Here is a 25,157-nt window from a genome sequence, read left to right on the forward strand (position 1 = left end):
GTGGCCGCCGGCATTCGGAATATCTTCAAAGAGGCCACAAAATTCCCGCAAATAGGTTCGAAGCAAGTTGGTCTTGTCCTAAATATTGCCGACGCAGCATCAGGGCGGGACGTCGATCCAACTCGAGGCCTCCTGGTTCCCATTCTGCCCATACCTGGTCGGATTTGGCCTGGGTATCTTTAAGAAAATGCGCCCATCCCTGCTTGAAGGATTTGATGCGTTTCCTGAAACTGTGGATCGATGGCCAGAACGCGTGGTGAGCTGTCGCTGGTGCTATCGCTAATGTTGTCGCTGGTGCTATCGCTAATGCTGTCGCTGGTGCTCTGGCCTCATATCCACCTGAAGAGAGCGCTATGCGTTTGTTTCGCACTAACCTTTCGTCGATGGCTTTGGCTGACTGTGGAGTTGCGGCTCTGGAGCTGCTTTTCTCTGAAGAAGCGTCCGAAGTGGCCAAAGGGCTGACCTTGATCGACCCGATTCCCAACTTCTTGGTCACCCAGTCCATCTGAGCTGGCCTACTGACTGCGCTCGTGTGTACTGAGGCTCGTTCTGGATATTGCGTGGAAAGGGTTGGTGGCCGCAAAGGAGAGGAAAAAGTTGGACGGCAGACGATCGGTTGTTGAACGTTGTGCGCCGGCTTTCGCCGGTCCTCCCCTCCCAATCAGGGCCTTGATCTGCACAAGGTAGCCCTAAAGGGACATATTCCCATAGCTTTAACAATGCACCCGCCTGAACTCTTCGCTCGTCAGCCACTTGCCCCTCTGCGAGTGGCAATATGAGAGTGTTGGTCACAGTCACTTGACGGCGCTGAGCCTCCAATTCCATCTCTGGCCAGGTCTGCTCTTTGTATCAGCCTGCGGTTGAAATGTATCGCTCGGCCCGTCCATATCATTGCGCTGCAACGGTATTGATCTGCAAGGTATTTCACGGATGAGGCGAGCTGTGTTCTACTGGCGGTCGCCAAGCAGCTGCCCTCAGTGTCTGTCCTCGCCACGGACGATACGACCTATCCAACGGCAGCCACGTGCTGCTTCTGGTCGTGTGCTGCCATCGATCCTTGGTCGACGGCCATGGCCTTCGAAGATACATGCACCACCTATCACATCCACACATCACTTCCCTTCCGACAGCAGCCTCACTCGGGTCGAACATGTCGCTGCAGGCCGTGCTTTCGCTGCAAGTGGCGCCGCATTCAACTCCGCTCGGCTGCGCATCTGCTGATGTCAGCAGCCAATCGGCTCTCGCCAAAGTCAAGCTCGGTCGCACCGAGACGACGCCGAGACCGCGCCGAGGTCGCGCCGAGACGACGCAGCACCGAGGTGGCACACACACACGCATCCATTTTTTGATCCCGGCTTGCGTGGGTGCTGATCTCGGGCAGCTTGCGACTCTTTGATTTTGCCCGTCATCGCTGCCGTCACCGCCGCTGTTGTCGTCGAGCAGGCAAGACACTCAAAGCAACCTGGATTATGGCAGAAGAAGACTCAGAGTTGATTCTGGATCCTGCCGGAGAGCCAGATCTGGCTCTGACTGGCGAGGATCTTTCGCTTCCTTGGGAGGATTTCGCACGCTCGGTGCTGCGACTGCGTCTCTTTGAAAGCAAGACCTCGATCCGAATCGGAGCCCTGCGGGGCTTCTGCTCCAAGCTCAGGACCGAAGGTAAGCCTCATGTTTCTCCGGGATGGTACTCGAAACTCGGGCGCGGTATCTCCGCCATGAGCCCGTCATCTGACCTGGTGCTGATGTGTGATCTACAGAGCCACCCGAAGGCATGATTCCACCTCTGGTGGATTTGCTTGTCAAGACTATTCCAAAGTACCACGATCCAGCGTCCAGACGATACGCCCTTGAGGCTCTGAAGACCTTGTTTGGCGTCGCTGCCAAGTTGGCGCAGAACTCGCTCGACAACATGTGCTGCAAATCGGTTGTCAAGCTCCTTGAGAAGGAGTTGAAGGGCGTACTGTAAGTATCCGACCGTTGTGCATCCTGGACCCGCCATCGATTGTATTGACATGTGCGGATCGTCATCGACAGTGCTGCCAGACCTGCGTCGGTCTTGTTTGTCTATGTCAAATGGTGTGTCAGTGTCATCCGGATGGTTGTGGCGAGCGACACCAAGCTGCTGCCCGACCTCGGTGCCGTCGAAAAGTCGCCCTCCTGGATTGGACTGTTCTCGGTGCTCTCCAACGTTGCAGATGCCATTGGATCCAGCGGCTCTCCGCGTGCTTCCTCATTCCTGAGACGTGCTGTGCAGCAAATCTCGTCCCTGACCGTGGGCGTCAAGGACGAGATCGTCGATCTCTACTTGCGCACACTCCTCACTCCCGCCGCCGTCGATGGAAAGGAGGGTCCACAGCGCATCATCGTCATCGGTGCTATCACTCAAACCAAATCCGAGACAGTCGCTCAGCATACGGTAGGCTTTGCGCTCCGCACAGAGCGAGCCTTGATGTGATGGTACACTTACCCTTCCACAGCGCGCTCGCTGTGGATTTGCTGCGTTGCAATAATAGCTGAACTTGTAGACTAAGAGCTCTTTTTTTCATTGAACGCGTGATCCTGCATGTCAAAGCCCAACATCCTCAAGTTCTTTGTCAAGGCTGTTCTGTCGTCGCGAAGTGCCGTGCTTCAGGAGACTGTGGTGGGATATCAGCGCGTGTTGGTTTCTTGAACACCGGCGACAAGCGAGCGCATGACAACCAGCTCCAGACCGTACTCTCATTGACCCATCACTGCAACGTGCCATTGGTGTCGATCACAGAAACCGCTGGCCACATTTGTTGGTGCTCATGTCACTGCCGAGCACTTCCAAGCCGAGGTTATGGGCAGCGCCGAGAGACTGCTGCTTCGCTCTCCCGAAATCGTGATCGCAGGTGTGGATTTTTCCGTGGACCACATTTATTTGGACAACCAGTGTCTGCAGATCGCCTTTTCTTCGTCTGACCATTTGCGCTGACTGATTCATGCCGCTGCTTTTAGCGCTCAACCCGTTCATGGCCGCTATCTCGTTCGATCCCTCTGCCTTCCTCGCGGACAAGTTTGCTGACAGCATGTTGAGTAAGTCGACCTGCTCCCCTCCTACACATCACTTGCAACTCTTTCGATGGCGGCTAATATCTCTTTCATGCTGGTCCTGGTTTGATTCGACTCCCAAACGTGGGCATTAACGTGAAACGAATCGTTCGTCATGCGAATCCAGATCATATGAAGTCAACCAATGACGTTGTCAAGACTGAGGCTCAGACTCTGTTCCAAACCCTGGCCTCCAAATCAAGGGACGAGGGCAAGATGATCCACGTTCTGGATATCGTCGTCAAGGCATTCTCTGGTGCGCACATATTGCTTTCGAGTCACAGCGGCCTGTGCTTTGGCCTGCGTCACAGTTTGCCTGCCCAACTTGGTGCTCATCGCATTTCCGTGCACCCTTTCCTTCCCAGCGAAATCGCCAACTGTGGATCAGCGCCAATACTACTACAACGCTATTCGAGATCTCCCCGCTCTCTCGTCCCTCTCCAAGAAGGTTATTGAGATCCTGCCGGCCATGGCTGCCAAGGAAAGCAGCGCCCCGGTCGTGACGGCTGCTCTGTTGGCCCTAGTCCCGCATATCTCAGGCTACCTCACTTTGGATATCCGCGAGAAGTCTGTCGTCTCCAGCATTGCCAAGCTGCTCTCAGCGGGTATCAAGGACGCCAAGGCGCCCAATCGCCTTGGATACTCGCACATTCTACAGGCCGCAATCACTCGCGATGGTTTTGGCAGCCTTTCCAAGGACGACTTTGTTCTGCTTCTTGACTCGGCTGTCTCCGTCCTGGACAAGTTTCATGCTGCAGGCCCGATCGCTCTACTTGACCCCAAAAAAGACACCCCCGCTGTTTCCGAAGGATACTTTGCTGCCAAGATTGTGCTTGAGGCCGCTACCTGGGAGCGAGCCAGCGGAGGCAGTACCATTGGTAGGCCGCAAGTGTGACGGATCGCAACCTATTTTGCAGAGGTAGCATGCACCGGACAAGCACTCACGCGTTATCGATCTTGTCTTTTCTGTTGCACTGATCCCGCTAGCGTCGTATCTCGAACAAAAATCTGTCTTTGCAAAGCTGTTTGACTCAAAGTCTTTCTTGTTGAACGAGCGACTGTATTCCAAGCTCGTTTCTTACGACGAACAGCTTGCCTTGCTCAAGATTGCTTTGCTTCTGCTGCAGAACGAGAGCTGGTTCACGGCCGTCAGCTCAACCCAGCTGGCTAGCGCGGCGCTCTATCCGCTTATTCAAAGCAATCTTCCTGCGGTGCAGCAAGCGTCATTCCGGCTCCTCTCTGAGCTGGCGAAATCGTCCGCCGACGACGTTCTCTATCGCATCTTCCGTGTGGTGCGCATTGGACTCGGTGCCTTCCTGCTCCATCTCGAGCAGCAAGATGCCAGTCTCAAGTCCGAAATCTGCGCCTGGGGCGACCGGCCGCCCAAGAGCTCCAAGGAGTTTGGCCACTGGGCTTTTGCGGCTCTCTGCGCCATCGTTCCCAAGTGTGACCTCGAGTGCAGCTCACCCAAAACCCGCCCAGTCGTCGAAAAGGAGCTTGTCGAACTTGCAGTGCTGGCAAACCATCCCGTGATTGCCAACATCATGGGCTCGGATGTGTGGATCCGTCTGTGCTTCCGAGGTGGCTTTATTCACCCGAGGCAGCTCGTCGAAGCCCACGCACTGGAGTGCATCAACAAGTGGATCAAGGGTGGTCTCGCTAGCACCGATCTCACCGAAGGAGGGCTTGGTACGGATGTCTCTGTTCAGTTCCGAAAGGCCACACTCTCTGCAATCTCTCTCTTCACTGCAGCAGCCCCGGCGGCGGTGCTTCCGGCCCTGCTTCCCCATACTCTGGGGCTTTTGGACAACGAAACTATCCGCAAGTTTAGTGCCGTCGATGTTGAAATCTGGAAGACACCCGAGGGGCAACTCTACGTCGATCCGCTCAAGCGCAGCGGATCAGGAGTGGTTGATGATCGACCCCGCAACGCCGATGAAAAATGGGAGCGCGAGCTACGCAAAGAGTTGGACGCCAAGAAGAAGGCCTCAACCACCAAACCCGCGCAGGTTGGCGCAAAGGGCAAAGCCTCGGACCCAAAGCAGGCCAAGCTCGAGCGAGAGATTCAACAGGCCCAGCTTGAAAAAGAAGCAGCTATACGGGCCGAAGTCGGCGCAGCCTCATGGAAAATCAACCGTGCCATCGACGTCCTCGAGAGCATCCTGTGCGGAGTCGTCGAAAGTGTCGGCGAAGAAGCGCGAGAGGTCTTTGAAAACTGGCTGCCATCGGTGCTTTCTGCACTGCTCAATGGCGTGATTGTTCGCGAGCAAGTGTACGCTGACGAACGATCTCGTCGCGCCATGTTCGTTGGTGCGCGAGCATTTACCCTCCTGGCCCTTGCTGGCCGTGCCACGGGCAGCAAGCTCGAAGAATTCGTCGACCCCCCCGTCTTGGCGATGACCATCTGCCGAGCCATAGGCGTGCACGAAGGCGAGCACAGCTTGGACCATCGCTGGTGCGTCGGCGATCTGGCCCAAGGGATCTCGGATGTTTTCAAGCGGCTCCGCAGCACCATCGAGCTCTCCGGTCGGTTGGATCCGGCCTCATTTACTTTTGTCTTCCCCTTGATACGCACCGTTGCGCTCCGGGAAGGAAAGATCCAATCGCTCAAAGAGCGGGCGATCACCGATTTGTCAATGTCTGTTGCCGACTTGCTGTTCGCGCACGCTGCCCTTGGGTCGTCAGTGGCAATCCCAAGACAGTTCTTTGCCAAGTCGACCATCAGCCTCATGGCCAATTATCCCAAGCTACACAAAGCATCTCGCGAGGCTCTCTTGGCTTTCTGCACTTCTATCGAAGCCTCGGGCGACGATATCGACGAGGCCGACGATGAAGACGGCTCTTTGGCCGAAATCGATCGCACCGTCGAGGGCAAGGATGCACTGTTCAGGGCTGATCTGGAAGGCGTCACCCGCGAGCTCCTCGATGGCCTGTTGAGTCCCGAGCCGGTGGTGAGGGAAGCCTGCCTGCTCGCGCTCGCTCATCTGCAAGTTCCTGAATCTAGCGAAGATATCTTTGATGCACGTGTATGGATCACTCGATTCGATAGTCGCGAGGTCATTGCCAAGGAGGCCAACAGTCTCTGGGAGCAATGGAATGGTGACTTGGATTGCGGCGAAGAAAGTATCCCACTCATTGTCGAGATGATCAGTAAGTTCGGTTTTGTCGCGACACTGAGCAAAAAGCGTTCACTAGTGTACCCGAAGGGCACAGAGTGGCCATACTCTCAGGATGTTTGTTGCCTCGCCGAGTGCATCCTGCTGTCCGACACTCAAGCGCCACTTTGATCCAACGCGAGTGCCTCACTCTCCCTCTCTGCTAACTCCTCTCGTCTATGCCTGGATTCAGCCCACAAAGTGAAAGATATCCGCGAGAGCTCTGGACGCTCGCTTTGCGCCGTCTTGCGCGAGTATCCCGAAGCCGTTGGCCTGACCCTCAACCAGCTCTATGATATCTATCAGCTGAAGGTAAAAAGGCTCCGCATTGCGTTTGGCTGCTGCTTGTACATCGCCTTGGGGGGGATGCCACTGTTGACGGCGATTGTTAACCTGCGCCTTGCATCGATACCAGGCGGTGCTCCCTGCGCCAGAGTACGACGAGTACGGCATGATCATCCCCGAGTCCTTGAACAAAGAAGACGAATGGGGTGCTCGCGCAGGCATCGCAAGCGCACTGAAGGCATGTGCACCCGTTCTGGTGGAGCTGGATGTTTTGAAGGCCATGCTCCGCTTCTTGATCGAGGGCGAAGCCCTTGGCGACCGACACGAGGACGTTCGCCAAGCGATGCTCGATGCAGGCTTGACTGCCGTCAACACCACCGGCAAAGATCACGTCCGCGACCTACTTGAGGTCTTTGAATCGTATCTGGACAAGCCCGCTGTTCCAAACGAGGTGCACGACCGTATTCGCGAGTCCGTTGTTATTCTTCTGGGCACGCTCGCCCAACATCTCGACGCATCCGATCCCATCATCCCCGTGGTTGTTGACAAGCTCATCGAGACGCTTCGCACGCCGTCCGAGATGGTCCAGATTGCTGTCTCTGAGTGCTTGCCCGCGTTGATCAAGTTGATCAAGGACGAGGTGCCACGTCTGCTGGACTCGCTGTTGGATGAGCTCTTCAACTCGCCAAAGTACGCTGCTCGCCGCGGTGCTGCCTACGGACTGGCGGGTGTCGTCAAAGGAAGAGGCATCTCGGCCCTCAAGGACTATGATATCATGGGTCAGCTGCGAGACGCTGTCGAGGACAAAAAGAACCCGCAACGCCGCGAGGGTGCTTGCTTTGGATATGAAGCACTGTCGCAGGCCCTCGGTCGCCTGTTTGAACCCTATGTCATCCAGATTCTGCCGCTACTTCTCGTCTGCTATGGCGATAACTCGCGCGAGGTCCGTGAGGCCACGCATGATGCCTGCAAGGTCATCATGTCCAAGCTCTCTGCCCACTGTGTCAAGCTGGTGTTGCCCTCCCTCCTGGACGGACTGGACGATCGCGCTTGGCGAACCAAGCACGGATCGATCGAGGTTCTGGGCTCGATGGCCTTCTTGGCACCCAAGCAGCTTGCGCTGTCGCTGCCGACGATTGTGCCGCGACTTTGCGATGTCCTCGCTGATTCGCACGCTAAAGTTCAGGAGGCCGCCAAGCTCGCGCTGACCCGGTTCGGCGGTGTCATCAAGAATCCCGAGATCCAAACCCTTGTGCCCGACCTCCTTGCGGCCTTGGTCGACCCCAACAGCAAAACCCAAAAAGCCCTCGTTGCTCTCCTTGACACAGCGTTTGTCCACTATATCGACGCCCCGTCTCTTGCTCTCGTCGTGCCAATCTTGAACCGTGGCCTGAAGGAGCGTTCGACAGAGACCAAGAAGAAGGCTGCCCAAATCATGGGCAGCATGGCTTCGCTGACCGAACAGAAGGACCTTGTGCCGTATCTGCCGCTGCTGATGCCGGGGCTCAAAGAAGTCCTGATCGATCCTGTGCCCGAGGCCCGCGCGATCGCCGCCAAGGCTCTGGGCTCCATGGTCGAGAAGCTTGGAGAAGAGAACTTCCCGGGCCTGGTCTCCGAGCTCATCCAGACGCTCAAGACCGAGACCTCCTCTGTCGACCGCTCAGGCGCCTCCCAGGGACTCAGTGAGGTTCTGGCGGGCCTGGGCCTCGAACGCCTCGAAGGCATGCTCCCCGAAATCCTGGCCCACACCAACTCTGCCCGCGCCCACATTCGCGAGGGCTTCATGACACTTCTGATTTACCTTCCTGCCACCTATGGTGACCGCTTCCAACCCTACCTCGATAGAATCGTCCCTCCGATTCTCCGCGGTCTGGCCGACGACTCCGAGACGATCCGCGAGGCTGCGCTGAAGGCCGGCCGAATGATCATTCGAAACTACGCTACCAACGCCATCGATTTGCTGCTTCCTCAGCTCGAAAAGGGTCTGTTTGACGACAACTGGAGAATCCGGCTCAGCTCTGTGTCGCTCATGGGTGACCTGCTGTACCGCCTTACGGGCATCAATGCCAACTCGGTCATCGAGGGCGACGACGAGACCTACGGCACCGAGAACAGCCGCCGCATCCTGGTGGATTCTCTCGGCAAGACCCGATACGAGGGCGTTCTGGCAAGCATCTACATTGTCATCAGCGATGTCCACGGCCTGGTGCGCCAGTCCTCGCTGCATGTCTGGAAGGCAATCGTCACCAATACGCCCCGGACCCTCAAGGACATTCTCCCTGTCTTGATGAGCCTGGTGATTTCTTTGCTGGGCTCCGACAGCTTTGAGAAGCGGTCCGTTGCGGCGCGAACGCTTGGCGAGCTCGTTCGCAAGCTTGGCGAGAACATCCTGGCCGAGATCATTCCCATTCTGGAGCACGGCCTCGAGAGCGATGATGCAAACACCCGACAGGGCGTCTGTATCGGCATGAGCGAAATCATGGGAAGTGCCGGCAAGATGCAGGTCGCCGACTTTGGCCTCCAGATTGTGCCGGCGATTCGCCGAGCCCTCGTCGACCCCGAGCCCGACGTCCGCGAGGCTGCCGCCCAGGCCTTTGATGTCTTGCACCAGCACTTGGGTTCCAAGGCGATCGACGACGTGCTGCCCTACCTGCTGAACGAAATGACGACCTCGACGGCCTCGTCCGAGAACTATGCTCTTGGCGCGCTCAAGGAGATCATGGCTGTCCGCTCGAACGTTGTTTTCCCCGTCTTGATCCCGGCCTTGATCACCGAGCCCATCACTGCTTTCAATGCCCGGGCTCTTGGCTCGCTCATTTCTGTCGCTGGCTCTGCCCTCACTCGTCGGCTGAACGTCATTCTGCCGGCGCTGATGTCCGGACTCGAGCAGAAGGACGACGCCGTTCCCGACATCAAGGAGGCGCTCAAGGTGCTCATGCTTTCGGTCGAGGAAGACGGCCTGCATACTCTGATGGTCCTTCTGCAGGATACTATGGCCGACGGCTCGCTGGAACGAAAGCGCACAGTCTGTGAGGCCCTCGCCATCTTCTGCGCCGGCAGCTCGGTGGACATCAGCGACTATGTTTCCGACTGGGTCCGCCGCCTGCTCGAACTGCTTACCAGCAAAGACGCCGCCACCGTCAAGACGGCCTGGGCGGCGCTAGATGCTCTGATCAAGACCATCAAGAAGGACGAAATGGAGCGCCACGTCGCTAACACCCGGCGGGCCATTGCGTTCATCTCTGAGCGGCTCAAGCCCGATGAAACAATTGCCGGTTTCTCGCTCCCCAAGGTAGGGCTGGGACACGATTGACGGAAGCGGGTGGTGCGATATTCTCCTCTCGCCTCGTTTGCGCATTATGCCCTTGGCACTAACCCGGTCGATGCTTCTTCACGCTGCATCAGGGTATCTCGCCCCTCCTTCCGATCTTCTCGCAGGGACTCATCGCTGGCAGCAACTCGGACGTCCGTGAGCAAGCTGCCCTCGGCCTCGGAGACTTGGTTCGCCGAACCAGCGTGCCAGCACTTGGCCCCTTTGTCACCCAGATTACTGGACCTCTTATCCGTGTCATTGGCGATCGGTTCCCCTGGCAAGTCAAGGCAGCCATTCTGCAAACTCTCAGGTACGCATGTGCGGGTTCAGGTAGCGATTGGTGTCGGTGTGTGTGGGTTGAGCGATGCAGTCGGATCAAGTGCGAGGATGGTGTAGATGTTGAAGGGATGGCATCGGCGAGTGTGTTCATGTGAGCCATTGGGATAGCCCGCTCGCGCACTCGGGCCACTGTCCCAAAGCAAGGATGCTCTGGGAGAGGAGAGGAGAGCCACGTTGCGGAGCACCGGCGGCAATATGGTGCTAGTCGACCTGCCATCCGTGCTGACCGTGCACACCGCCGTCACAGCTTGCTCCTTGTCAAGGTCCCTGCACTTCTCAAGCCCTTCCTGCCTCAGCTGCAGCGCACGTTCGTCAAGTCCCTCTCTGAGCCGTCGTCCTCTACGGTCCGCGAGCGTGCGGCCTCGTGTCTGTCGACCCTGATCGGACTGCAGACTCGACTGGATCCCCTGGTTGTCGAACTCACCCAGGGCGTCAAGACTGCCGAAGACCGGGGTGTCCGCGATGCCATGTGGCAGGCAATCCTCGGTCTGCTCAAGGGCGTTGGCCCTGGAAGAGAAATCAGCGCTGCCAGCCAGAAGACCGTTGCCGATCTTGTGCTTGATGCGCTGCTCAGCAGCAACGAAAACGAAGGCAAGTGTCCTGCTATGCCTGGCAGCGCGGGACTGACACTGGGTCCGTCGTTGGAGCTCTGGTCTTGTGGACGGTACTTCAGTGTCGGAGAGCTCTTCCAAGAGCAACTCCACCAGGCTCGACCGTTGCGCGCTGGTTTTTGCATCCCCGCTATCCGGGCTTGCATGGCACTTGGATCGCCGCCCTTTCATTCCACGAGGGCGTGCTGGCTTTACATATTGTCGCCGTGTGCGTAACATGTGGCTGACCGACGACACCGTCGCTTGTACAGAGTCTCTGCGGACTCGCGCTGCGAGATGCTTTGGAGTGCTGCTTGGAATCTTCTCTGACGATGACGCCCGGGATACACTTGAGTAAGCATGCCTGTCTCCCTCTGCATGATCGCGCGCGGCTCTGAGACCACGATCAACGCCCGGCCAACAGCGATCCCTGACTCGCAATGCCGCTTCATTTCCTGTAATAGGGGTCGCATCCTCTCGGTGTCTGCAAGCGAGCCTTGGCACAAGATCCATGGCGCTGCCGTGGGCCTTGAGGCTGTGTTTGTCGAGAATCCCAGCAAGATTGCCGACCTGAACCTGGTCTCTGAGACCGTGGATGCGGTGGCGAAATGGGTCACCCACGAAAAGTCGCCCGTTGCAGAGGCCGCCGTCCATAGCATCGGCAGCTTGCTGACACACGAAGGCTACGCCGATGCCGAGATTGCCGGCACGCTGGTGCCTCTGCTGGTGGAGAACGTTGCGGCCACACGGCCCTCGGATGTCCGCCGCGAGACCTTGGTTGTTCTGAAGAATGTTGCCAAGCTTCAGCACGGTGCCGTTGCGCCCTTCCTCGGCACCATGGTACCGGCGCTGATGACAACCGTGCGCGACCGAACCATCCCTGTCAAGCTAGCCGGCGAACGGGCACTGGTCTACCTGCTCCAGATCAAGACCGGAACAGATGTTCTGCAAAAGTACCTCGGCACCCTCGATGGCCCCACCGCTCGCTCGATTGGCGACTACGCACGCAGAGTCCTCGTCAAGATTGGCGAGAAGGACAGTGACGACGAAGCCGACGACAGCTAGAGGACTGCCCGAGGTGTCCCAGGGGCAGCGACCACAAGGGTACAAGAGTCGCCCCGCTTGGGGTGGTTCTGGATCAGACGCTTTTTCCTCGCTTCATTTGCCCCCAGTGCCTCTTGTTTCACCCCTCTCCACAGCTGCGCTGGAATACATGATCCCCCAATGTTGTATGTGATGTGAGCAGTTCTGGTCCGCTCTCTAATCTGCGGCACTGCAGCCCGTTTGGGCAAGTCGCCATCGAAACAACGCAACGCACTATCGGGGCCAAGTTGGGTCAGATACAATACCAAAATATCTAGATTACGGCAGGAAAACGACATAATTATGACATGGTGACGATCAGCCATCTGGCGGCTGCCGTCGGCTGAGCAAGGCTCACAGTCGACGAGCAGGACGGAGCATTGGGTTGACGGATTGTCGGCGCTCGGGAGACTGGGTGGGAGAATTAGGGCTGGCAGAGCCATTTTCGGCATAGAGAACACCACTGCTTGGCCGGGAGACAGATGGGGTCGGAAACATGACGCCCGGTTGTTGACTCTCGGACACTACCCTCGGCAGGACGGGAGTGCCTTGGATGGTCTGTTGATATGAAGGCGGGAAGATTTCGGAGGATTCTGGGTTTACGTGGGAGACACTGTTGAGCTCGATGGATGAGTCGCTCGGAATCGCTGGGTTTGGTGAGTATCGGGGAAGGGTTGAGGTCGATCTCGCTGCTTGGCGGATCGAGGCGGGAAGAATTGGAGGCCTTCGCGAAGTCTTGAAACGCAGATAGACCACGGCCGCAATAAGCACCGCTGGCGGTCCACAAAGCAAGGGCAAAGACGACGGAGTGAGTCCGAGCAAGCCGGGCGGATGGCGGGGGAGGGACAGCAAACCCAGAGGAGGAGGAGGGCACGATCGCTCCCCTCCATGACGGCTGGCGGCTGGCGGCTGGCGGTGAGCGACGGGGAGATCGCTCGACAAAACACCTACGTGCAGCGATGAGCCATAGGAGTGCGCTGGGCTTGAACTGGCTGTTTTGCGAGTTTCCATTTGACGGATTTGATACGTTGAACGGGATCTGGGCAGAGAGACTGAGGTTTGGGACGCTGAGAAGCGGACCTAAATCGAATTCGCCTGCGAGCCCTTGGTTCGGTACGCATTTGTTGTTCAGTGTGAAGCCCTCCACGCCGTTGCCGCCGGCTGTGCAGTTGGCATCGACGCCATGAGGCCAAACGACCATGTTGGGCGACCCCAAGTTGCTGTCGACGGTGTAGCTTCCGTCCGGCATCTTGGTGCAGTTCTGGTAGATGGGGTCTCGGACGACAACGCTGAGATTGGTGCAGGTCGAGTCGCCAAAGCTCCTTGCGATATATGAGAAGTAGGGTGTCTTGAAGCCTGAGTCCCACAAGCTGTGATGCAGGAGACGAGAGCAGCGATAAATACGACGACGAAAAAAATAGGGCGAGGGCCAGCATACGAAGCCGGTCAGCGGGATCTTCACGAAACAAAAGACCTGTTCCGAGGGCCTCGAGGACATCACACCGCACCGCATATGGGCTGATCCGAAAGCGAGCCATGTCACAGAGCCAAGAAAGTAGAAGCATCGACGGATGTGCATCCAACGATGTTCCGCTTCCTGTGATGCCACTCATCCCGGGACTCTGCCATCGCACCGAGAGCAACTCACTCAGTCGAGAGATAGCTCTTGTTGCTGTAGGCCCCTGTGAAGAAGCTGGCTGTGCACGGATCCGAGTTGAGGGTGGAGAACTGGGCGGCGACGGAGCAATCTGTTCGGCAGGACGAGTCCGACCCACAGTCACTGAGGAAGATCGAATGGCTGTCTGGAACGACAGAGAGATAGGCGTAGCTGGTGGCCGTGCGGTTGTCGATCCAGGCCCGAGGCATGCAGCGGTCGCTTGCGTACAGGACGTCGCCAAGGCTCTCAGGAAAGACCAGCGCCTGGGCATTGGAGGAGTTGACGCAGCGGGGAAGAATCGACCGACGGCCATAGTGAAGCAGCCACCGGACGTTGGCGGGATCAAGCGCGGGAGGCAGGAGCGACATGGGTGACGGATGCGAGTGCAGATGCAGACGGAGACGCAGGCCAAAGATGCAGGTCAGAGATACAGGTCAGAGATGCAGGTCGAAGCGAGATGGCGGGAGAACAGACGACCAAGGAAAGACGGCCAAGGACAGACGACCAAGGACAGACGACCAAGGCGCCGGTGGGGATTTCGGATGCGTAAGCGGATTCGGGCGCAACACAGAGCATGTTCTCGGTACACAGACGGTGTGGCTGGGTGGGCTGGCTGGTGTGTATGCGTCGCGCGTGAGTGGCTGGCCCGCGCGCCAATCAGCAGCGCGCAGGCCGCACCGCGTGACCGCCGCCAATGCATCGCCGCCGCTGGGCCGGGGTGACACCAGCAGCACAATTCCCCACGCCCACAGATCTGTGTCGATGGCTTCGTCTGCAGCGACGAAGGGGGGTTCGTCCTGCAGCGAGGGTGCCTTGATGCTGCATCGGCGGCGGCTTTTATTCTCCAGCAATGTCGTCTTTTGCATCTGGGTAGTGCGCGGGGATGCGATCCTCTCCTCCATGGCGAGCCGCCCGGAGAAAGGTGGCGCGTGTTGGCCCATGCCAGGCTATTGAGCCTTTTGTCGGCGCTCCTTGGGTGGTGCGTGGTTGGGCGTCCACGGACCCAGCGAATCCCGAGCGTAAAAGTCCATTGGATATACCGACTGCCACTCTGCCGAGCCCATCAGCACCGCTGCCTCGTACGGGGTCAGCAGGGGCTTGGGAAAGGCGTATCCCCAATCAATCGAGAGTCGAGGACAAGCGACCTGGATCCAGACGTCGACGTTTGGGAACTGGGCCAGCTTGGACGGGAAGATCTCCGACAGCAGCACAGTGACGTATGGGATGCGGCGCGAAACCAACTGTGACTCGAGGTGCTGGGGAATGGATTCATCATTGGATGCGTTGGCGCGGTGAGCAAATGAGCAAACAACAGACGGGATTGGACGCAGTGCCGCTTGAGCCCGACTCGGCGCCATCGGCTGCATCTGCCCATCATGACGCACATGCCACGCCGATCACGGACCAGCACTCTGCTGCCATGCTTGTTCGGCCGATGCCATGCATACATACCTCAAGCACCTTGGGGCTCCCTTGGCGGCCCAGCGTTCCAAGTATTAAGCCAAACTTCTTGCCCCCCCTCGCCTGTTCGATGGCATGCTGGCGCGCTGACCGCATCTCGTCATGGTTATACCGTTCACGCGTAAAGACCTTGGAATACGGGTCGTAGCGGTACGCGGGCAACTCGGGATTGGCGATCATGATGGCTTCGAGATGAAAGCGACCGTCACCCAGATATCTAGCAGCCCGAGGTAAGTCGGCAACCAGTGCCGTGGTGAGTGGCCCTGCCAATAGATCCCCGAACGGGCCAGTGTCCGTGATGCCAACGCTGCCAAAGTGCTCAGCTCTGGGCGTCAGCTCTTGAAGCATTGCCAGGACTTACATGATGCAGTCATGACCGGTCAGCTTCGGAGCTGTGCATCCGAGAATTTCGCCTGGAGACAGAGGCTTGGACTGTGGAATCGCCACGGTGTAGTCGTGCTCGAGCTCGGCTTTGGCACCCTGAATAATGGCCCATCCAATAACCCCCGATCAGCAAGCAATCATCTTGTACGGCCTTTCGGTGAGGCCAACATCGGCGACATGCTGCCACGAGACACACTCCTGCTGCGTCCACAATGCCTCACCTGCAACGAGGTCACAAACTGGATCGTCGCCACAATCACCAGCCTCTTGCCCTTCTCGATATTGTACTTGACCGTCTCGACAAAATGGTGCACATCAATACCAATGTCGACAAAGACATACATGGTCTTGATCGTGGTCACATCCACCGGAACTGGATAGGCGTTGTCGTTCATGCGGCGAGGCCAGCGAACGCAGCGAATATGGAATATGGAAGATGGAATACAGCATGACGAACGGTAACTTCAGAGGGCCGGCCATTACGATACCCGACATTTGCGCGAGGCCAGTCCGGGAATAGCAATGTACGGCCTGGCGAACACATCTGTCGCGGGAGACTCCACTTACCGAGACAGCTGTGGCCGTAGTGGACCATGTAGTCGCAGCCGAGCGCCAGGGCTGTAAAGTCATCGACGCAGCAGGCGCCGTATGTGACATCACCCATGATCAGCGTCTCGACCCCGGCGAATCTGGATGGGGTCGGTGTGGAAACAAGTCGATAGTCGGCACCCAAGATCAGAACCCGCTGCTGGCGCTATCACTCCATTCGGCCAGCTTGGATCGAAGCAACCCGAGTGTCATTACAGCACCGCTTCGAATCCAGAGAAGATCTGGTGAACGGAATCCAGCGCCGTCGCAGAGACTTCACCGATCGAGGCCCTCGGTCGATCCGCCTTATTTTCGAGACCGTACAAACCCTACCTTTCGATAATATCCGAGATCACACAGGCAAACATCTGCAAGCCTTCGGGGAACTGGAGCGCGACTGTGACGGGATGAACGTTGGAGAGTCAGTTCTGGCCGTTGAGATCATTGGCACTTGCTGCCTCGCCCTCATCCTCGCCCTCATCCCCATCCTCATCGCCGACTCGAATCTGTGCTGAATGTAGCAGCTTGCTACCTTTCTTTGCTTGCTGCCGCTGGATGTTCCAGATGGTTTTGTGGATCTCAAAGTTGTAGTTCCTGGGAAGCTGTTGGCAGACGGATGGCACAGAGGCCCCGACCAAGGAATCGTTCCGTTGAGATCGATGCACTCGTGCCGATGGCTTTGCTTTGGACCAGGCAAGCAAGCAAGCAAGAGGAAGACAGCAGGGCATTTGCTTTCCTCCTTCTGCCCTCCCCTTCTCGAGACCTGGTTCCTGTCAGCCATGCTATCCTACCTGGGCAATCGCCTCATTCAGTTGGGCGTCATTGAGGATACTCTCTGGAATCTGGTTGATCGGCCGGACGATCTTAGATCCCGCCGAGGCTGACACCGTGACGGCCGTTGTATCGGGAGTGGAGGCGGTCTGACTCCGAGCCGAGCCGACAAAGCGCTTGCGGGCCAGCTCGGCCCTGGACGGAGCAGGATTGGGCGATTCGGCCATTTGGCACTGGAGATGCTTGACAAGGAGGGCTTTGGACGAAAGGAATATTGGCAGAACGACGACACACCGTCTCTTCGGTGATCGGCAAAGTCGGTGCTGGTTGAGCAGCCGTGGGGCAGGATCGAGGGGATCAAAGACTGGGTCCGAGACTGGGTCCGAGAGCCGGCACACAGGAAGGCGTTGCCCAGCAGATCGAGTGGGGCGAATGGTGAGAGAGAAAAAAAAAAATGGCGACACGCTCGCGAAACATGACCATGAGATGCCGCTCGCCAAACAGCCTCGCCCGCTGCCACCAGCAGTACCCGTCCATCGCTGATGGATCGTCGCTGACAGTCGGCTGGCTCTCGCCGCCGAGAACTCGGAGACGACGCCCCTCCCGCACCGTCGGGCAGTATCGTAGGCGCTCGTGTCATCCCCCCGTGTCCAGGCGCACGGCACACAAGCCCATCGCAGCGGTCAACGAGGGTAAGAGGTGCATGTAGTATTCAAGTGGTGAGGTAGAAAAATATGGCGTTGGCAACTAGAGGTCCTTTTCACTGAGAATGTAGATTTGGCCGCCGTGCTGGACACGCTGTGGCCATTGGGATCCAGGGACGCATGCGTGGTTGCAACGGTCGTTGAGGATGAAGGCAAGGGCGAGGATAAAGGTATCAGTGGGGACGGCATGCATCTGTTATCCAGTCCCGCCGACCAGGAGCCATGGCGAATCGACTCGATTCATAAGAGACGCAGCACCCGCGCTTCTCCCGACCGAACCCCATGAATCCAGAGGCCGCACAGGATCGCCGATCTGGTCTCGCCGATCTGGTCTCGCCAGTCAATGCTGACGATCCCGTTGACAAGCACAGCGCACCTCAATGATCTCGCGAACTTCGGCCTTCAGCAGCTGGTTTTCTCGCAGCAGCTCGTCGTTGTAGTGCATCAGCTTTTGCGCACGTTCCTGCTCCCTGGATAGAGACTCCTCCAGGGATTTGCTAGCGTTGCAAGAATTCCTGGAGTCAGGGCTGCAGTCATGGGGATCGGCGTCGCGGAAGATTGGACGTCGACGCAGACACTACTTTGCTTACCATTTATCGTTAGCCGTCTCAAGTTGACGGACGAGAGCAGCATACTTGATCTCGCACTCATCGTGGACGGTCTGGGGAATGTCGTTAGTTTGGCCGGCATCCGGTGAATCTGCGAACCGATAGGAAACAGCCAACGGGACGACATCAATGTGCTGGCGCTTGTAGCTGCAAACTCTGGCTGTATCCTGCTGCTCCTGGCCCGCTACGACAGTCTCATCTCCAGGGGGGGGGCATTGCTATCAGGAACCGGGCGAGGCAGCGAGCCTTGCGGCTGGTAGTGCCAAGATACGAACCCTTTGGCGATTCCTTAACGTCGTTGCCCTGGTTCTGACTTTGGTTCTGGTTCTGGTTCTGGTTCTGGCTCCGGCTCTGGTTTTGGTTCTGGGCAAGAATCCGGCTCTCGAGCGAGTTGATTCGGGCGATCAGCATCTTAAAGTACGAACCTGGAGCCAGCCGGAGCGGGCCGAAACCATGGATAATGTTGGATTGAGTTGAGTTGGACGGGGTCGGGTCGTTTGCCCAGCCGCATCCGTGTGGGATGGGCCAGTATTGTCAGCACGAGGCGGCAGAGCGTTAATATCTGACTTGACATTCAGCCCGCTCCAACGCACACCGTCCAAGGACAGCTTCAAAGCAAGGTCGCTTACTCTGCTGCAGATCGTCCCGGGATTCGGCCACTGAGCCGTCATCGCTGCTCATGATCGAGGCGGTGCCGACGGAAGCCGTGCCTATCGACGATCGGAAGGGATCGTCCAACGGCAGGTGTTCGAGCTGGTCCTCGACAAGACTGAGCTGCTCGTTGAACGACCGGACTCGGGACAAGAGAGTGTCTCGCATCGGGTTGGCCGGCTGGATCTTGCGGGGAAGTGGGGTGCCCACATCGCCGTTGGTGGTGGGCTCGATCGAGCGCTTGGTCTTGAGCTTGAGTCGGTGGCTTGCAGGAACAGGAGGCGGCGGCGGGAAGGACGGCTTGGTGCGCCGCTGCAGAGGCGAAGGGGCGACGAATTCGGTCGTCCAAGTGGGTCTTGGAGGGGACTTGAGCGCAGTGTCGAGAGCAGCGCCGGCGACGGCAGCATCTTCGGCTGGCGAGGGAGACCGCAGCCCCAGCCTGGAGGGTTTCCTGGGGAGCGCCGAGCGAGTGGGCGACCCGGGGGCTGCGGGCTGCTTCTTTGGGGTGGACTGAGAAGGCGAATCGGCGGGGACAATGTTGCTGAGGTTGTTCTGGGTGAGCGGCAGGCGCATTGGTGGCTGGGCCAAGGCCCGCATCGGGGTGGTTGGCGTTGGTGTGCGGGTTGGGTTGGGAGGAGCCGGAGGATCCATGAGGGAAGAGGGGACTGGGAGTTAAGAGACGAAGTGTCAGCAAAGGCCAGAAGGCAGAGTGGACGACCCGAGAGAAGGGGATCGAGGCAGAAGGGACAAGCCCAAAGGATGGCAGGGCGATCAAGGAAGGGCAAGAAGACGATGAGCGGGGGAGGGCGATCGAGACGGCAAAGAAGACATGGCGACAACGACGGGGAGGGCGGGCGACCCATGGCGAGAGAGGGAGTTGAATGCGACATCGGATGTGATATCAGATGCGATATCGGATGTGATGATGTGATATCGGATGTGATGATGTGATATCGGATGCGATATCGAGTATGGCGATGTGATATTGGGGGTGACACCGGATATGATGATGTGATATCAGATGCGATATTGGGTGTATTGCAATGCCATAGGTCAATGCACATCCAGCATTGATACATCCAGCGTTGATACATTCCGTCGACGGATTCCATGCGAATGAGCGTCGACTCGAACACACCCTTATGTCGTTCAATATCATTCAACCACCCATCCATGCGATCCAACTCAACCATCCGTCCATGCGATCCAACTCGGCCGCTCGGCCCTCCTGCTCGTCCGGACTTCTTCCTCCTGATCAGCGCCGCACTGTCCAATCCGTCGTCCATCGGCTTTCGCTCGCTCGCTCACCCGCTTGCCTTGCCCGGCTGGCCCTCGTCCCATCCGCCGGATCGGCCTGTCCACTTCTGCCATCACCATCATCATCATCATCATCTGCTCGTCGCTGCTCGTCGCGGCGCATCCCAGCCATGGCCGATGAGCACACTCGTCTGCTTGCCCAGACAGAATCGCCTTCCCTTGCCCACGATGCAGCTCACCATGCCTCTGGCTCCTCTTCCTTTCGGCCGCTGCTCGCATTCGCCCTCCCTGATCATGCACCCTCTCCTCGGGCGTCTCTCGCCAGCCTCACCGTCATCGACTTGCTCGTCGTCGTGATCATCGGCACATCCACGCTCGCTGTCGACACCCAGTGTCTGCTCTACACCCTCGGCTCGGTGTTGCTGCGGCACTGGGATATGCTCGTCCTGCTCCTCTTCCGGTCGGTCCTCGCCGTCGGGATACTGTTCCGTGTGCCATGGGCCACCCAAATGCCTCTCCCGATCGCCCTCGCTTGCGTAAGTGTGTCATGGTCGCCTTGGCCGAGCATTCTGAACCAGCGCCAGCGCATTGCTCGGGGCCATGACGCATCGCTGGACAGACACACCTGGTGGATTTATTCATTGATCAAAGGCCGAGCAATGCGTCGTCCGAGTCGATTCCCAACGGCGCGCCCGCTGATCAGATTGCATATCTTCCTGTCTTCTCCCTCCGCCAGGCGAGCATCTCATATATCTTTGTCCGTTCCCTCGTTGGAACCTTTTCCGGCCTGGGTGCCGAAATCCTGAGCGCCTGGTCCTTCTTTGCCACCTGCGGCCAATTGGCCATCTACATGCACGCCATCGTCGTCGTCGACAGCAGATATTGGATCGATTCCGCCTCAATCCTCGCAGATGCTCCTCCTCTGGACGACCAGCGCCCTGTCTCGGACGACACCACCCATTCGCCTTCGTCTGCTGGCCTCACCGACCGAGAATTCGGCACAGCCCCGTCCTGCTCAACAACCGAAGCCGAAGCCGAAGCCGACGCCGATGCCGATCATGTTGGAGCTGCTCTGCTTGTCCACGTTCCCACTGATATCATCGTCGACAGCGACATGGACACTGACGACGACGCCGACACTAGCCATCTGGACCCAATTCTGCCGCGGCCTCAGCTGGAGTCGTCTGCGCCCATCCCTGCCAATACCGACACATCCCCGAACCACTCAGAGTCAATAGCAATCGCTTCTGCTGTCTTCTCCACGCCCCCTGCAGCACATTCGCTGGTCTACCCGATTCTCGAGTCCGAGTCCAGCTATCGGCAGCTCGAGCCCTCCAGGTTCCCCGATCCGACCGCCGTCTTGGACACCGTTTCCTCCATCACCGAAAGCTCGAGCAGCACCGAGCCATTTTCGACGCCGCAGGACTATCCCGACGGGCATCTCGAGCTCGTCCCATCGTCGTCAACCGAGGATGCCACGACTGCTTTGGGCCAAAACTCGTTTGAATCACTCGATGCTCTTGGGTACTCACACCCACCACCACCCGGTAAGCCTTTGGTCAAACGGGGCCCACACCGTTGTCGCTTATCATGGCTGTTAGCGTCGACAGCGATCTACAATCAAGTGCTGCGACTACCTCCGGCAACTAAAACCAGCACTCCACCGCTTGCTTACTGCTAAGGCTATGTCCTTGATGCCATCCAACTCATGTGGAGCGGCGATATCGCTGCGGCCAGGACTCTACTCTCGACTGAATCGGCTCACCGGCTACTCCCACGTCCGGCGCTGCATTATGCTGAGGTACGCTGGCTTTGCCGCATGGCTCCTGACAATTTGCTCCATCTCCATCGCGGAGTAATCGCTCGACGGATCAGTGTAAGGTGATACTTCCTAAACACGAACATGCGGCTGTTGCTCCAGACATTCGTGATAGAGCATTATCTGACTCAGAGCTCCGAGTGCGAGCAGAGCGCACGGAGCCAAGTCGGCGTTTCAGAAGCCGTTATCCTCAAGTTTCTCGACAATGGATTGGCGGTATGCACTCACGCTCCCGCCGATGCCGGTGCGGTCTCTGGGCTTGCTTCCTCGCTCACTCGAGAGCGGTTGTCAGGTCGCTGCCGGTAGTGAGCGCAACTGACCAATGCACTCTCATATCGCTGTCAAAGGCTGAAGCCGGGTTGCCGATTCGGCCCTCCAGCCCGTCGCCCCCAACCACTCCAGTCTCATCGCCGCCGTCATCGAGCCTGAGCGGCTCCTTTCTGGCCACCCGACGGCGGTTCTCGTCGTTCCAAAAGCCCACCGGCCACGACGCGCATGAAGATGGAAGTTTGATGCAGCTGACTCGCGCCGACTCCCAGTGCTGTCTGGCAGATATATGTGTCATCAAGGGGATGTACCAGGTCCTGGACGGTCGCGATATCAAGGGAGCATAGTAAGCATATCTCTGTTTGCCAGTGCTTGCCGGATATCACATGTAACCGCTCAAGTGGTTGGCGAGGATCAATGTGCAGCTACGGTGATGCACCGGCGCCCGATGGCCTGAACACCCCTATGTTTGCGTTGCGTGGATCGCTTCGGCGGCACCAGATTGACCTTGTTTTGTGTATCCTTCATCACCCAAAGCTATCTGCGGAAGGCGTGGACCATTTACTCGCAGCTTTGGCACGATATCACCTCAATTCGACCTCACGACGAGCCAAGCAACCCCCAGCGCCGGCCCGTTGAGCACGTTCGCTTCGACAGAGCCGCCCAGGAGTACTTGCTTTCATGGGACTCGGTGCGCTCCTCTGTGTCGTGCGGCATAGGACTCTTCAACATACTGCTATCGATTGTACGTACTCGATTGATCGCATGCCAACCGCCGGTCGTCATCGGCGGTCCAACTTTCCTCGGTCTTGCCATCGCTCATCCCGACCCAATCTCGCTGATCATCTCGCTCAGCTCGGCGAGTCCTTTTCGGTGTCATTTCGCAACATCGGAGTGAATGCCAACGTAGGTGCTGGTCTCGGGTTGATGAACGAGGCTGTTCATGGCAATAGCTTCCGAGGTACGAGCCGTTTTCCTTCATCTCACCGCGCAGACATGGCGCCATTCTCGCTCCGTTGTACTTTTCATCGAGACTCTGCAGCTTGTGTGCTTGCTGGCCTTGTCCTCTCGATCATACTGACTCTGATCGCCTTTGTTCCCATCTCTCACCGCGCCCCAGCTCCCGTGGCCGCCGTGCTGCTCATCCAGCACTATGTATCCCATGGACGGAGCATGTCTCTCGCGACGAACAGGCTCTCGTCTATCGGTGGTAGCAGCAAAGTCCAAGAGAGCTCCCTCGTTGATATGCGTGCCTACCTGGAGAGACGCTTCCCGTGAGTGGACTCTGCTGCGTTGTCGGGGTGTACAAGAGGAGGGGTTGCTCTCTGCTTCGACTGACCCTGGGCACGCTCTTCGGATAACCAGATCAGGCCCTGTCGTCCAGCACATGCTCGCTCAACTCGATCGATCCCATGGAAACTGGTCGCAGCAGGTGCCGGTAACTGCTGCACTCGCCCACCAGCATCCTGGCTTCCAACTGCTCCGGATCGAGTATGCCGTGTCGCTGGTCATCGAAGGCAACTGGGCCGGAGCCGCAGACATTCTCTCGAGGCTGTGGCGTCAGAGCCATCAACCTCAGCCATCGGCGGCATCCACGCATACAGAGTCGATAGGCTTCGTTGATACATGGCTACTCGTCGGCATCCTGTTATGTGGCTGCCTGTCTATCACCGAGCTGCTCCAGGACAGTCCCAACGACCGAGGATCAGACCACGAGGGCAGCCTGGAGCGGCCGAGCCTCGCAGTGGCCTCCAGGCTGTCGGAGCAATCGCGGGCACTTCAAGGCACTCACCGGTCCCTCAACAACACTCCAGGACGGAGCTATCGGCTGCAGGTACGGCCCGATGGACTTGCACGGTGTGAAGAGAGCTCATCCCATCAACCCCAAGAAAGCAAATGCTTTGTTCTCTCGATGTGCTCCTCTGTCTGTATCGGCATACTGACTCGGTTTGTCGACTTCCGCTTGCATGGGCTCCGCCAGTGCTTGCAGCACCTCCTGCAGATCACAAGACAGATTGAAAACGAGGCCAAGATTCGCACCGTTTCGCCACTGTGGCTGTTTCTGACACTTTACCTCCGACGAGACCTCGAGTACGCCTGTTCAGATCCATCTCGGTCGCCGGCAACCCAAGCACTCTATGCAGCCGTTAGTCGCCTCAGCACCAAAGCGCGCGATGCTGCTTCTTCGTCAGGCAGTCTGGAGTTTGTCGCAATGCACGAAATTATCTGGTCGCTTGTGCGCGGCGCCATCGCCAAGTACAGCATTCTGCCTTTCACAATCGCTCAAATGGCACTGGACCCCATCGTGAACGCATCCTCACCCGCGATCCAGAGTGGCATTTCGCCGGCTCAGGCAGACAAGCCATCAGCTCAGATAGGCGGCAGGTCACCGGTACTCACCGGACGTCCACCAACCCAAATCCAGCAAACTCTCCAACGTGAGGCTGTGGAGTATCTCAGCAAGTGCGCCGAGCGCCAAACGCTGCCCACACGAACCGCTGCCAAACCTGACCCACTTGTCACCATGGCGGCGCTCTTTGCTGAGTTTGAGCTGGGCGAGTATCTCTGTCTCATGGGACAGCGCGCCAACGGGGTCTTGCGGCTGCGGGCGTGCTTGAACTCCCGCCTGGTCAGCAAGGATACCCCGCTGATTGTCCTGCACCGGAGCGGACTGCCCGAATGCGTCATCCACGATCTTCGGCAGCGCTGTGAGCAAGCGATTGCCAAACACAGTGAACCCCATACTTTGCCGACGACCGACACGGCAGCCCGTCCGCATGGCCATCGCCCGAGCTGAGACCCTCAACAGCCTCACAAACCAAACCACGTCGCTCTGGATATCACATACCTCGCCCTCGTTGGCATGCACACAGCAGCAAGCCGCTCGTCCTGCAGGGCCCATCGCTTGCTTGCTTGCTTGCTTGCACAACCGCGGTCCTCGTCAAGAACAGCACATCGTGATGCATTCTGTTTAGTCTCATCATTCCGGCCACGTCGGCCAACTGCTTCCTTGTTTGTCATTGCTGTTGTTTTTGGCCTGCTACTGCTATTTTGCTCCTCATAGCCTGTGCTAGCGCTGCACTGATTCACATCGCGAATGTCCCCGTCAGAAGCTCCTCGTTCAGTCTTCAGGCTGTTCCAAAACCTGTCCTT

General features: G+C 58.0%; 4 protein-coding genes across 4 annotated transcripts; 2 read left to right on the forward strand and 2 right to left on the reverse strand.

Moving 5' to 3' along the window:
• The first annotated feature begins 1,392 nt into the window (after positions 1-1,392).
• BJ171DRAFT_460389 (armadillo-type protein) lies at positions 1,393-12,117 on the forward strand. Its single transcript, XM_053108443.1, has 15 exons — positions 1,393-1,659; positions 1,758-1,962; positions 2,035-2,416; positions 2,573-2,641; positions 2,762-2,873; positions 2,980-3,057; positions 3,200-3,328; positions 3,438-3,950; positions 4,060-6,222; positions 6,421-6,539; positions 6,643-9,804; positions 9,918-10,135; positions 10,412-10,755; positions 11,027-11,108; positions 11,219-12,117. Exons 1-15 carry the CDS (start codon positions 1,470-1,472, stop codon positions 11,817-11,819), a joined length of 8,367 nt encoding a protein of 2,788 aa, XP_052965324.1. The 5' UTR covers positions 1,393-1,469; the 3' UTR covers positions 11,820-12,117.
• Positions 12,087-13,967, reverse strand: BJ171DRAFT_148338 (uncharacterized protein). Its single transcript, XM_053105756.1, has 3 exons — positions 13,486-13,967; positions 12,789-13,207; positions 12,087-12,610 (listed from the first exon to the last, which is right to left on the reverse strand). Exons 1-3 carry the CDS (start codon positions 13,860-13,862, stop codon positions 12,192-12,194), a joined length of 1,215 nt encoding a protein of 404 aa, XP_052965325.1. The 5' UTR covers positions 13,863-13,967; the 3' UTR covers positions 12,087-12,191.
• Positions 13,968-14,303: 336 nt separating this feature from the next.
• BJ171DRAFT_460392 (putative diphthamide synthesis protein-domain-containing protein) lies at positions 14,304-17,132 on the reverse strand. The gene is made up of 8 exons (XM_053108444.1): positions 16,719-17,132; positions 16,460-16,529; positions 16,261-16,324; positions 15,907-16,028; positions 15,561-15,712; positions 15,317-15,435; positions 14,947-15,172; positions 14,304-14,750 (listed from the first exon to the last, which is right to left on the reverse strand). Exons 1-8 carry the CDS (start codon positions 16,923-16,925, stop codon positions 14,442-14,444), a joined length of 1,269 nt encoding a protein of 422 aa, XP_052965326.1. The 5' UTR covers positions 16,926-17,132; the 3' UTR covers positions 14,304-14,441.
• A 4,526-nt stretch (positions 17,133-21,658) lies between these two features.
• Positions 21,659-24,963, forward strand: BJ171DRAFT_148382 (uncharacterized protein). The gene is made up of 7 exons (XM_053105757.1): positions 21,659-21,953; positions 22,085-22,350; positions 22,542-22,749; positions 22,860-22,965; positions 23,125-23,278; positions 23,370-23,838; positions 23,986-24,963. Exons 1-7 carry the CDS (start codon positions 21,822-21,824, stop codon positions 24,799-24,801), a joined length of 2,151 nt encoding a protein of 716 aa, XP_052965327.1. The 5' UTR covers positions 21,659-21,821; the 3' UTR covers positions 24,802-24,963.
• The last annotated feature ends 194 nt before the right edge of the window (positions 24,964-25,157 follow it).

Source organism: Polychytrium aggregatum (assembly GCF_025602895.1).
Source record: "Polychytrium aggregatum strain JEL109 chromosome Unknown BJ171scaffold_25, whole genome shotgun sequence".
Classification (NCBI taxonomy): Eukaryota; Fungi; Chytridiomycota; class Chytridiomycetes; order Polychytriales; genus Polychytrium; species Polychytrium aggregatum.